The sequence below is a fragment of the Megascapheus bottae genome, chromosome 2 (genome assembly GCF_031878675.1).
Source record: "Megascapheus bottae isolate mThoBot1 chromosome 2, mThoBot2.hap1, whole genome shotgun sequence".
NCBI classification, from domain to species: Eukaryota; Metazoa; Chordata; class Mammalia; order Rodentia; family Geomyidae; genus Megascapheus; species Megascapheus bottae.
This window is the reverse complement of record NC_143510.1, coordinates 2057439-2070664: the sequence shown is the minus strand read 5'-3', so window position 1 is coordinate 2070664 and position 13226 is coordinate 2057439. Positions and strand designations below refer to the sequence as shown.

The 13226-nt window shown below is 42.6% G+C and overlaps 1 protein-coding gene across 8 annotated transcripts in view; it reads left to right on the top strand.

Moving 5' to 3' along the window:
- Amn1 (antagonist of mitotic exit network 1 homolog) overlaps nt 1–13226 on the top strand; it is a 40286-nt gene that overhangs the window by 26548 nt on the left and 512 nt on the right. For all 8 annotated transcript variants that reach the window (XM_090319365.1, XM_090319374.1, XM_090319393.1 and 5 more), the window contains 3 exons: nt 205–422; nt 935–991; nt 6700–6811. In XM_090319365.1, the coding sequence (XP_090175491.1) occupies nt 205–422; nt 935–991; nt 6700–6811 (387 nt within the window). The remainder of the gene's footprint in view (nt 1–204; nt 423–934; nt 992–6699; nt 6812–13226) is intronic.

Genomic DNA, 13226 nt, shown 5'->3' with positions numbered 1-13226 from the left:
TTGTTTTTGCTCAAAGCACCTTTCCACGTGAACTATAACACTACTTTCAGCTTTTTGGTAATTTATTGGTTTCAAGTCTCATGGACTTGCCTGTGGTATTCACTTGCAGCAGGAATTCCATCCTCTTGCCTTTGTAAATGCTTCCTTTTACAAGTCACAAACTCACCCTGCGGCTGATAGATGTGTCATTCTGCTCTTCTCCAGGAATTAAGGCTGTGGCTGCATCTTGCTCTTACCTGCATGAGATTTCTTTGAAACGATGCTGCGGCCTCACTGATGAAGGTGTGCTTGCACTTGCGCTCAATTGCCGGCTGCTCAAGATCATAGACTTAGGCGGATGCCTGAGTATTACTGACATGGCCTTACATGCGCTAGGACAAAACTGCCCCTTTCTGCAGTGCGTTGACTTTTCTGCCAGCCAGGTAAATGAAATACCTCCATTTTGTATCCATGTAACTCTCTCCAGGACTAATCAGAACATCATTCTCACTATTGTTAAAATTACTTGCTCATACCTGTAATCCTAGCAACTCAGGAGGCGGAGGGCTGAGGATCCCTACCTGAAGCCAACCAAGGCAGGAAAGTCAGAATTCTTACCTCCAGCAAAAACCCAGAAGTGAAGTCATGGCTCAAATGGTAGAGTACCTGCCTTGAGTGAAAAAGCTCTGGGACAGCCCAGACCTTAATTCATTCAAGCCCAGGTCTTGAATGAAAAAAAAAAAAATTGTTGACTATTTCAAGTTTTGGGTGGTTAAATAATTACGATCGACTTTGGCATAGTGCCCTTCATTGTTTTAAGTGACAAAGCTGGAAGGCATGTAAGGTAAGATATTTTTGCTGATGGGAGGATAATTATAGCTAAGTGATTCATCCATTCCAGAAAGTTCTGTTTTTATCTTCTCCATTTACAGGCTGTTTCTTTTTCTTTGCTTAGGTCTCTGACAGTGGTGTGCTTGCATTGGTTAGTGGACCTTGTGCTAAGAAGTTAGAGGTAATTTGAAAATACCTGTAAATATGATGGTAATTAACTTTTGTATATATATATGTCACTGCTGGGCTGGAACTCAGTGTCTCATGCCTTCCCGTAACTTTTTCCACTCAATGCTTTGTCCATTGATGTTCTGACACTTGAGTCGTCCCTCCACTTCTGGCTTTTTGCTGGTTAATTGGAGTTAAGACTAGCAGGAAAGTCATAGCAGACTAGCTCTCAGCCTCCTGAGCAGCTAGAATTACAGGCATGAGCCACTGGTGCCTAGCAGAATCTTATTTGTATTAGTAGACACTTTGTACAACCATTTTGAAAAAGATTTAAATTGGAACCAGTTCTGGTAATACATATCTATAATCCCAGCTGCTCAGGAGATAGAGTCAGGAGGATCTTGAGTTTGGGGACAGGAAGGAAAAGGTTAGCCAAACCATTTCTCAAACACAAAATAAAAACAAAAGGCCTAGAAGTATAGCTTCAAGAATAGAGCACTTAGGGCTGGGAGTGTGGCCTGGTGGTAGAGTGTTTGCCTAGCATGCATGAAGCCTTGGGTTCAATTCCATAGTACCACATACACAGGAAAAGCCACAAGTAGCTGGGCGCAGTGGCTCATGCCAGGTCCTTTTGTGACCAGGCTGGCTTTGAACCTTGATCCTCAGATCTCAGCCTCCTGAGTAGCTAGGATTATAGGCATGAGCCACCGTCTGCTAGTCCATGAGTCCATGAGACGTGAGACTCTTATCTCCAGTTAACCACTAGAAAACCAGAAATAGTGCTATGGCTTAAGGTAGCCTTGAATTGAAGAGCTCAGGGACAGAATTCTTCCTGCTTTTTGGTGACTAATTGGAGATAAGAGTCTCGAGGACTTTTCTGCTTGGGCTGGCATTGAACCACAATCCTTAGATCTCAGCTTCCTGATTACCTAGGATTATAGTTGTGAGCTACTGGTGCCCTTTCCCCCCTTTTTCTTCTTTCTTTCTGCTTTTTGTTTCTTTCATTTAGTGCAATGTTTTATGGATTCAGTGTTAATATTACATTCCCTTTTTTTTTTTTTTTTTGCCAGTCATGGGCTTGAGCTCAGGGCCTGAGCACTGTCCTTGGATTTTTCTCAAGGCTAGAGCTCTACCACTTGAGCCTCAGCACCACTTCCGGCTTTTTCTAAGTATGTAGTACCAAGGAATCGAACCTGGGTCTTCGTGCATGCTAGGCAAGCACTCTACCACTAGGCCAAACTCCTAGCCCCTACATTCCTTTTATTGCTGAATAGTATTCTGCCATTGTGCTGGATCTGCTCAGTTTATTTATACTGTCATGGTAGATATCTCACTTGTTTCCAATTTAGACTATTATAAAATATAATATAAAATATTATATATGTTATATAATGAAATATAAATATAATATAAAACTCTCAGCCCTTAGTAGTTTTAAGACTAATCAGACAAGCCAAGTGCTGGTAGCTCACACATGTAATCCTAGCTACTTAGGAGACTGAGCTCTGAGAATCTGAGGTTCATAGCCAGCCTGGGCACTAAAGAATATAAGACTTTTTTTTTTTTTGTCGAGGTAATATATAGAGGGGTTACAGTTACATTTGCCAGATAGTAAATGCATTACTTCTCACACGTTGATACCCCTTCTCATGTTTTTGTCTCCATTTCCCTTCCCCCACCCCCTCCCAATCATCTTGTTTCCCCCCCCTTCACTTTCCTATTTCAAATAAACAAACATATATACAATATAGCAGGTAACAAAGTCAGATACAGTAACAATATGAGATTAACCAAAGGAAAAGAGAAATAACAGAGTACATTAAGAACAACAATCACTCAAGATAAAGCTTTTGTTTCCATATCCTAGAGATCCTTTCACTTAGTCTTATCCTATATGACCTTATGTATCTAGGTTTTGTGATATTGTAATCCTCTGCGAGGAAGGTCCTACATGTGTACTAATTATGACAAATGAGGGAAGCCATGGAGCCTATGTTCCTTTTGGTCTGGCTTACTTCACTTGATACAATTTTTTCCAAGTCTTTCCATTGTTATTAGATTTCTTGATCCTGGCCATTCTAACTGGAGTCAGGTGGAATCTCAGAGTTGTTTTGATTTGCATTTCTTTTATGGCCAGAGATGTGAAGCATTTCTTCATGTGTCTATAGGTCATTCTTATTTCCTCTTTAGAGAAGTCTCTCTTTAAGTCTTTGGTCCATCTTTTAATGGGATGGTTGTTTCTTTGAAGATTTGTTTTGGAGAGATTCAATTTTTCTAGCTGTAGATATATGGGGCCTTTGTTGTATGGTTAGTGAAGATCTTCTCCCATTTTGTGGGCTTTCTGTTTAACTTGCTAGCTATGTCCTTTGCTATACAGAAGCTTGGAAGTTTAATGCAATCCCATTTATCCAAACTTTCTTTAATTTGTTGTGTTACTGGGTCTTTATTAAGAAAGTTTTGACCTGTGCCAAGGAGAGTAGTGTATCTCCTATTCCTTCTTGTAAAGTTTTCAGGGTATCTGCTTTTACCTCGAGGTCTTTGATCCATTTGGAATTAATCCTGGTGCAGGGTGACATAGAAGGATCCAACTTTAGTTTTCTGCAGGTGCTTAACCAGTTCTGCCAGCACCTCTTGTTGAAGAAGCTGTCTTTCATTCTGTCTCTGTCTCTGTCTCTGTCTCTGTCTCTGTCTCTGTCTCTCTCTCTCTCTCTCTCTCTCTCTCTCTCTCTCTCTCTCTCTCTCTCTCTCTCTCTCTCTCTTGCCAGTCCTGGGCTTGGGCTCAGGGCATGAGCACTGTTCCTGGGTTTTCTCAAGGCTAGCACTCTACCACTTGAACCACAACACCACTTCTGGCTTTTTTCTATGTATGTGGTACTGAGGAATTGAACCCTTATCTTTGTGCATGCTAGGCAAGCACTCTACCACTAGGCCAAACTCCTAGCTCTTTCATTCTTTTTTTTTTTTTGTGGGGGGCTCCCTTATCAAAGATTAAGTTCCCATAGGTCTGTGGGTTGATTTCTGGATCTTCAGTTCCATTCCATTGGTCCTCAGGCTTGTTCTTGTGTCAGTACCAAGCTCTTTTGGTTACTGTAGCTCTGTAACAGAGTTAAAGTTCGGTATTGATATTCCTCCAGCATTGTTCTTTCTGCTAAGGATAGTTTTTGCCAAATGGGGTCTTTTATTATTCCATATGAAATTTTGGATTGCTTCTTGTATTTCCTTAAAGAATGACATTGGGATATTGATGGGTATTGCGTTGAATTTATAAATAGCCGTTGGCAGGATTGCCATTTTTACAATGTTAATTCTTCCAATCCAGGAGCATGGGAGGTTTTTTTCACTTCCTCAGTTCTGCTTTAATTTCCTTTTTCAGGTTTTTAAAGTTTTCCTCATAAAGTTCCTTTACATTCTTACTTAAGTTAATGCCTAAGTACTTTATTTTCTTTGAAGTTATTGCAAAAGGAGTTGCTTTCCTGATTCCTGCCTTGCTCCTCTCGTTGTTGGCATACAGAAAAGCAGTTGATTTTTGAGGGTTAATTTTATACCCCGCTACCTTGTTAAAGTTCCAAATCAGCTCAAACAACTTGGGAGTGGAGTGTATGGGGTTCTTTAAATAAAGAATCATGTCATCTGCAAAGGGAAAGGTTCACTTCCTCTTTCCCTATTTCGATCCCCTTTATGCTTGCTTCTTGCCTTATTGCTCTGGCTAGGAATTCTAATACTATGTTAAAGAGAAGTAGAGAGAGTGGGCGTCCTTGTCTCATTCCTGATTTTAGAGGAAATGACTTTAGCTTTTCTCCATTAAGTATGATGGTAGCTATAGGTTTATCATACATAGCCTTTATTAAACTGAGGAATATTCCTTGGATTCCTAGTTTCTCCAGAGCTTTAGCATAAAGGGGTGTTGGATCTTGTCACATGCCTTTATTGCATCTGTTGAGACAATCATGTGATTCTTGTCTCTGCTCCTGTTAATGTGATGAATTATATTAATTGACTTGCATATATTGAGCCAGTTTTGCACCCTGTTTGATCATAATATATACTTTTTGATGACATGCTGAAGACAGTTGGCCAGTATTTTGCTGAGCAGTTTTGCATCAGTATTTATCAAAGAAATGGGTCTACAGTTCTCTTTCTTTGATGAGTCCCCGTCTGGTTTTGGAACGAAGATTATACTGGCTTCATAGAATGAGTTTGGCAAAGAGCCTTCCTTGGCTTTCAATTTCATTGACGAGTTTGAGGAGTATTGGTGTGAGCTCTGCTTTGAAGACCTTATAGAATTCAGCTGTGAATCCATCAGGCCCTGGGCTTTTCTTGGTTGGGAGGTCTCTAATTGCCATTTCTGTTTCAATACTTGAGATGGGTTTGTTTAGTTGGATTTGGTCTTCTTGCTTCAGTTTGAGTATGTTCATATTGGCTAGAAATTCATCCATCTCTTCTAGATTCTTAGATTTGTTGGCATAAAGGTTTGAAAAGTATTCTCTTATGATGCTCTGGATCATGGTAATTTCTGTCGTGATATTTTCATTCTTGTTTGTCATTTTGTTTATTTGGGTGTGCTCCTTCTTTTTCTGGTAAGATTTGCTAAGGGTTTGTCAATTTTGTTAAATTTTTCAAAGAACCAACTCCTTGTTTTGTTGATTCTTTCTATGTTTTTTTTTTACTGTAATTCATTTAATTCTATTTTGATTTTAATTATTTGCTTCCTTCTACTGGAATTGGGATGGGTTTGTTGCTCTTTTTCCAAGAGCTTAAGGTGCACTATTAAATTGTTGGTTTGAGATTTTTTCCAATTTGTTAATGTAGGCACTCAGAGCTACAAATTTTCTTCTGAGTATTGCCAAAGGAACTGGTGCTCCTTTTTGTTAAATTCCATAAACTATTGAATTTCTGTTCTGATCTCCTCAATGACCCACTGATAATTCAACAATGTGTTGTTCAATGAGTTACAGGGTTTCCCTTGGTGGAGATTGGTATTCAGTTCCAATTGGATGCTGTTGTGGACTGAGAGAATGCAGGGAATAATTTCAGTGTTTCTGAATCTGCACAGGTTTCCTTTATGTCCTATAATGTGGTCTATTTTAGAAAACGTTCTGTGTGCTACTAAAAAACAAAAAACGTATATTCTGGTGTTGCTGCGTGGAATGATCTGCACTTGTTTATTAGGTCTAGTTGGTCTATGCAATTGAAGAACTTGAGACTCTTATCTCCAATTAATCACCAGAAAACGGGAAGTGGAGCTGTGGCTCAAGGGGTAGGGTGGTATCCTTGAGCTGAAGAGCTCAGGGACAGTGCCCAGACCCCACAACAACCCCCCCCCCCCAAAAAATTTAATCAGATGTGCTGTGGTGAAGTCCTGTGGTAGCTGGCATTCTGGCTGCTCAGGTTCCATCTGGCTGCCTATATCTTGGTCACCCAGACCTGGCCTGACCACTAACATCAACCCCATCACAATCAATTTCCTGCTGCCTTCTACCATCCATGTCCCATACACAATGCAGACTCCCACTCCCCCATTCCTATCGGTTTCCTCCCTACCACATTCCTACAGGTCCACTCCCTGTGATTGCCGCTTTAGTTTCTCCTGATAGAAGCGCCTCGCAGCCTTTCTGACATTAAACCTTTCTTTACGTGAACGTTCGCAGTGTGATTTATTCGGTTGGGACTCGTAATACATGCTCTTCTTGTATGTATTGACATGTCTCTTGTTTTGAACAGGAGATTCACATGGGGCACTGTGTCAATCTGACGGATGGTGCTGTGGAAGCTGTTCTTACCTACTGTCCCCAAATATGCATATTGTGCTTCCACGGCTGTCCCCTGATAACAGGTAGGTCTCAGAGGCTTTGGGGTCCTCCACTTTCAGCTTCATGTATAGTAGCTGGAAATAACTTCTCTGTACTTAAGAAGATAGCCACATAATTCTGTGGCATCTGGTACCTGGCTCAGTAAATGTCAGTGATGATGATGATGATGATATTTGTGTTGCCAATGGTGGAAGTAATGAGCAATAAATGCCAGCTAATTGAGGCTAATGGCAGCAACCCTGGTTATGGCCTGGTTTTCAAGTATATAAGCCAGGCACACTGGTAGCCCAGGCCTGTGCTCCTAGCTTCTCAGGAGGCTGAGACCTGAGCATCATGGTTCATAGCCAGCCCAGACGGGAAAGCCTGTGAGACTTTAACCTCCCAAGTATATCACAGAAACAGCCAGAAGTGTGCCTAGTGGTAGAGGTCAAGTCCCCTGTGCCACATACACAGAAAAAACTGAAGTTGTGCTGTGGCTCAAGTGCTAGCCTTGAGAAAGGTCAAGGACAGTGCCCAGACCTTAAGTTCAAGCCCTGTGACTGGCAAAAAGAAAAGAAAAAGCCAAAAGTGGCACTATGGCACAAATCAAGTGAGCTCAGGGACAGTGCCCAGGCCCAGAGTTTAAGCCTCAGGACTGGCAAAAATGAATCAATTAATTTAAAACATGATGCTTTATGTAGACAAAAATTTCAACTTCATAATAAATCTTTATTTTTTATTGTTGGGTTAACGTATAAAGGGGTTACAGTTACATTTGTCGGGTAGTGGGTGCATTACTTCTTGTACATTGATACCCCTTCTCATGTTTTTATCCGTGTTTGCCTCCATTTCTCTCCCCATAACAAATCAATTATCAAGTTACATCAGCAAGCTTTAGACATTGAGATTCAGAATAACTCTAACTCAGGCTAATGAGACTCTTCACTGATGGAGCACAAAGAGCCATAGCCTCCAGGCACCTATGCCTCACACCAGTAATCCTAGCTACTCAGGAAATTGAGGTTCCAATCTATCCTGGGCAAGAAAGGAGGAAATAGTCTAATCTCTAGTTACCCAGCAAAACGCTGCAAGTCGATGTATGGCTCAGGTGGTAGATTGTCAACCTTGAGCAGAGATGCTAAGCAAGACTGCAAGACCCAGCTGAGGACCAGTGGCTCACATTTATAACTCTGACTATTCAGGAGGGCTGAGCTTAGATGATCAATGTTTGAAGCCAGCACAGGGCACAGGGAGAAAAGTCCATTCTTTTCTTTTTATTTTTTTTTGGGGGGGGATCAGTTATAGGACTTGAACTCAGGGCCTGGGCATAGTCCCTGAGCCCTTCAGCTCAAGGCTAGCACTCTACCACTTTGAGCAACAGCGCTTTTCTGGTGGTTAATTGGAGATCACAGTCTCATGGACTTTCGTGCCCACACTGGCTTTGAACCATGATCCTCTGATCTCGGCCTCGTGAGTAGCTAGGATTACATGCGTGAGCCACCAGCCTATTAATTCTTATGTCCAGTTAACCAGCAAAAAGCCAGAAGTGATTCAATGTGGTTGAGTGCCAATTTGGAGCAAAAAAGCTAAGTGATAGGGGCCGGGAGCGTGGCCTAGTGGTAGGGTGCTTGCCTAGCCATGCATGAAGCCCTGGATTCGATTCCACACACACAGAAAAAGCCAGAAGGAGCACTGTGGCTCAAGTGGTAGAGCACTAACCTTGAGAAAGCCCAAGGACAGTACCCAGGCCCTGAGTTCAAGCCCCAGGACTGGCAAAAAATAAAAATAAAAAAGCTAAGTAAGTGTAAGGCTCTAGGTTCAAGCTCCAGTACCACGCACACACACAATAGATCTTTTCAGAATATCAACTAAAAGTCTACATCTATCCCTGAGGATGCATATGAACTTTACCTGCACTCAGAACAACCTAGCGTGCTTCTCAGGTGACTGTTATCTTCATTGTCCCTGCTTTTTAAACTTTTATTACTGTTACTATAAAGGTGATGTGTAGAGGGGTTACAGTTACATGTCAGGTAAAGAGTACATTTTTTTTTTAAGACAGTGGCACCCTTCCCTTGCTCTATCCCAATTTTTCCTTTTGTCCCTGTCCATAAGCCATATAGTTCATTTTCAACATAGTATCTAGTGAATGCCACCACTGCATTTGTTCACCATTTGTCCCTCCATTTCTCTGCCTCCTTGCCCTCCCAAAGACATAAAAACAAGATAAAAAAGAAAAGAAAAATGGTAATGAAGCCAGCTGCTGGTGGCTCATGCCTGTAATCCTGGCTACTTGGGAAGCTGAGATCTGGAGACTGTGGTTTGAATCCATCCCAAGCAGAAAGGTCCCCAGGAGACTCTCCTATCCACTTAACCACTAAAAACCAGAAGTGGTGCTGCAGCTCGAATTGGTAGCTTGCTAGCCTTGCACAAAAACAGCAACAACAAAAAAAAACCCATCATCAATAGCACCCAGGCCCTGAGTTCAAGCCCCATGATTGTCCAAAACAAACACACAAAAACAACAACAAAATCAGCAGTCATTTCCTGGATTTTTTTAAGTGTTTCAAAACATTTACCACAGGTTGGCCTCAAATTCATACTTTCTTTCATATATTTTTATTGTAATTAATAGAAGGGTTACATTATATTCCCCAGATAGAAGGTGCATTACTTCACAAACATGGATACCCTTTCTCATGTCATGGTCCCCATTTCCCTCCCCCCCTCAAATTCATACTTCAATTACAAGTCTGCTTTCTAAAGGGACTAATGTTTTAGAAACAGATGACTTTTTTTTGGTACACTACTGGGACCTGAACTCAAGGCTTAGCTTTTTCCTTCAATACTGGTGCTCTACCAATTGAGCCATACCTTTACTTGCAGCTTTTTGTTGGTTATTTGGAGATGAGTGTCTGAGGACCTTTCCTGCTCAGGCTTTCCAACCAGGATCCTCTGACCTGAGCCTCCTAAATAGCTAGGATTATAGGCGTGAAGCACTAGCACTAGCTAAAAAGATCTGTTGCTCAGGTGTGTGTGTGTGTGTGTGTGTGTTATAATTGTTGTTCATAGGGCTTGAACTCAGGGCCTGGGGCTCTCCCTAGTCTTTCTGCTTCATGGCTGATGCTCTCCATTTAGAGCTACACCTCTAGTTCCAACTTAATATTCTCATAGTTCATGAGCTATCATCACTAAAACTCTCTCACATCTGTCCTTAAACAGTTTTAGATTTTAATACTATCTAGTAACTCCAAACAAGGTGAAATGAATGCTCTTTGCCCTGGCTAGGCTCAAGAAGGCACAGAGCTGGGCAGGTAGCCCAGTGGTAGAGTGCTTGCCTGCCTAGCATGCATGGAACCTGGGGTTTGGTTCCTCTGTACAACATACCCAGAAAAAGCCAGAAGTGGTGCTGTGGCTCAATGGCTAGAGTGCTAGCTTTGAGAAGGCTCAATACCAGCATAGGTTTATAGGTTTATTAGGAGAAGGGAAGCCCACTCCTCCAGCTAGAGCTAGAGGCTTCTTGCTTGCACACCGTGTATTTGTAGTGGGGTTGCTAGCGTTGTCTGGTAGGGTTGGTATGAAGATAACTAATGGTAGGACATAAATTGGGTAGGCAAATGGTCACAGTTGGAGGCAGAGGAAGAATCTTAGCTGGGATTCTATGCTCAAGGCCCAACTGGCAGTAAATTTTTGGTCTGACACAAACCACAAGAGTTCAGTCAGTCAAAGACAGGCTAATGAGGAAGTGTTAGTAAAACAAGGCACTGGTGTGGACCCTCAAGATAAGGGCAAAGGCTCTTTGGCCCTGACAGCCCTCATGGCTCAAGGAGGAAATACAGCAGTAGGGAAGGTCATGACTGCTCGGGTCCCCAAGAGGGGGGAAAAAAAGAGCAGAGAAAATAGCAGCATGAATTTATTCGTGAACAAACACAGGCAGGGATGCTCTCACCTATCATCCTAGCTGAACAAGGGGCCAAGATCTGAGGATTATGGTTCAAAGCCAGCACAGCCAGGGAAGTCCATTAGCCACCAAAAAGCTAGACTTGGAGCTGTGGCTCAAGTGGTAGAGCAAAAACTCATAGGGACAGTGCCCAGGCCCTGTGGTCAAGTCCCAGGACCAGTACATGTGCGAATGTGCATGTACACACACACACACACACACACCTGCAAGGGGAGCTTCCAAGCTCCAGCTAAAGCTAGGGACTCACTCCTTGCTCACTATCTAAGTGTTCTTTCAAGAACACTAGAACTGGGGCTGGGAGTTTGGCTTAGTGGTAGAGTGCTTGCCTAGCATGCACAAAGACCTGAGTTCAGTTCCTTGGTACCACATACACAGAAAAAAGCTGAAAGTGGTGCTGAGGCTCAAGTGGTAGAGCTCTGGCCTTGAGAAATGTTGGGAGCCGAGTGTGGGGTCAGGCTGACCCATGGATCTGCATGACTGAGTAAGATAACCACACAAAGAAATGAGCTGTCATGGATGACGCCATGCATATAAACTTTGAGCTACATTGTCAGTATTGTGAACTTCCTGGCTTTATTGATTTATTGCTTTATGGCTTTATTACTTTGTCACTTTCTGCTTAACTGATCTGAGACTTGATTACCATTTGGTACGAATGTAACCCCTGACAGTTTCCTGGTTTTAAGTGAGTATATAAGACTGGAACTAGAAATAAACGTGGCTACAGTCTTAAGCTTACAGACTTAGGCTACAGTCTTGGGCTGAGGACTTAAGCTGTAGACCTCCCCCCCCATCTGTTTTTTGTCTTTTTTCTTTTCTCATCCTCACCCCCTAAATCAGGAATCCCACCCTGCTGCTGGCTGGCTCCAGCAGAGGAAGTCCAAGGACAGTGCTCAGGCCCTGTGCACAAGCCTAGGACTGGGAAAAACAAAAACCAAAAGAACATAGAACTGTCTTAATAGGAGTGGTTTGGAAATAACTAGAATGAGAGGAATGTGGGACTCAAGGTCACAGCTGGGGCTAGGGAGGAAGCCCAGGGCTGTGCATCTGCCCAAGGTCCACACTGGGAGTTCGTTTTGGTCTGGTGCCTACTGCTTGGATTATCTGGTCTGGGCAAGAGGTGGGAGTGTTGATGAGACAGGGCACTGTTCTGGAGTCTCAAGATAAGGACATTTGGCTCTAACAATGTCACTAGTTTGTTGGACAAAGAAGAGAAGAAGCTTCTTTGTCCTCTAGCTTGCCAGCTATGGATCTGACCCATCACTGCCTGTGCAGGGCGACAGTGAGATGGTTAAGAGGGGAATTAAAGGGGTCCTCCATCCACATTTGCATCTCAGCCTCCTGGTTAGCTAGGCTTACAGGTGTGAGCCACCATAACCCGGCTAATAAATAGGAAAGGAAAGAGAAGAGGGAAGGAAGGTGACAGAAAAGGATTGAGAAACCATTGACATTATTTATTCACAATCTTAGACTCATAGTCCTAACTGCTCATCTAGCGTGTCTAAGGGCAGTTAGGACATGTGTCATGTGGTGATATGCTGCCATCTAGCGTCAGAACATTTAAATTACATTAAACTAGGTGACATGCTTACTAATGGACTAGTGCCATAATGACTTTGTTTTGTAGGTCTTGGAGTTTGAACTCTGGGCCTGGGTGTTGTCCCTGAGCTCTTCAGCTCAAGGCTAGTGCTCTATCACTTTGAGCCACAGCTGCACTTCCAATTTCTGATGATTCATTGGAGATCAGAGTCTCACAAACATTCCTGCCCAGGCAGGGTTTGAATGGCGATCCTCACAGCTCAGCCTCCTGTGTAGCCTCCTGCTAGGATTACAGGTGTGAGCCTCCATCACCTGGCTAATAACGACTTCATATCCAGCAGTGACATGTGTTGTCAGTCTGATATAATGGTGACAACTGGGCAAAATGACAAAACAATTGGAGAAACAACCACTAGATAAAATGAAGTTCAGAACTATGTCTCTGATTTTATTCTTTTTTTTTTTTTTTGCCAGTCCTGGGCTTCAGCTTAGGGCATGAGCACTGTCCTTGGCCTTTCTCAAAGTCAGAGCTCTACCACCTGAGCCTCAGCACCACTTCCAGCTTTTTTCTATGTATGTGGGACTGAGGAATCGAACCCAGGTCTTCGTACATGCTAGGCAAGCACTCTACCACTAGGCCATGCTCCTGGCCCCATCTATAATAAAAAATTTAAAAAGAGGCTGAAATCTGAGGATGTGGTTCAAAGACAGTATGGGCAGAAAAGCCCATAAGACTCTTATCTCCAGAGCCAGGACTGGCAAAAACAAAAAAACAAAAGTTTACTCCTCTTCAATTAACCACCAGAAAACAAGAGGTGGAGCTGTGGCTCAAAGTGATAGAGCTGAAGAGTTTAGCAACATCCCCCAGATCCAGAGTTCAAGCCCTATAACTGACAAAAAAAAAAAAAAGAAAAAGAACTATCATTAATTTATGAATTATTCGGTGGTATACTATGCTT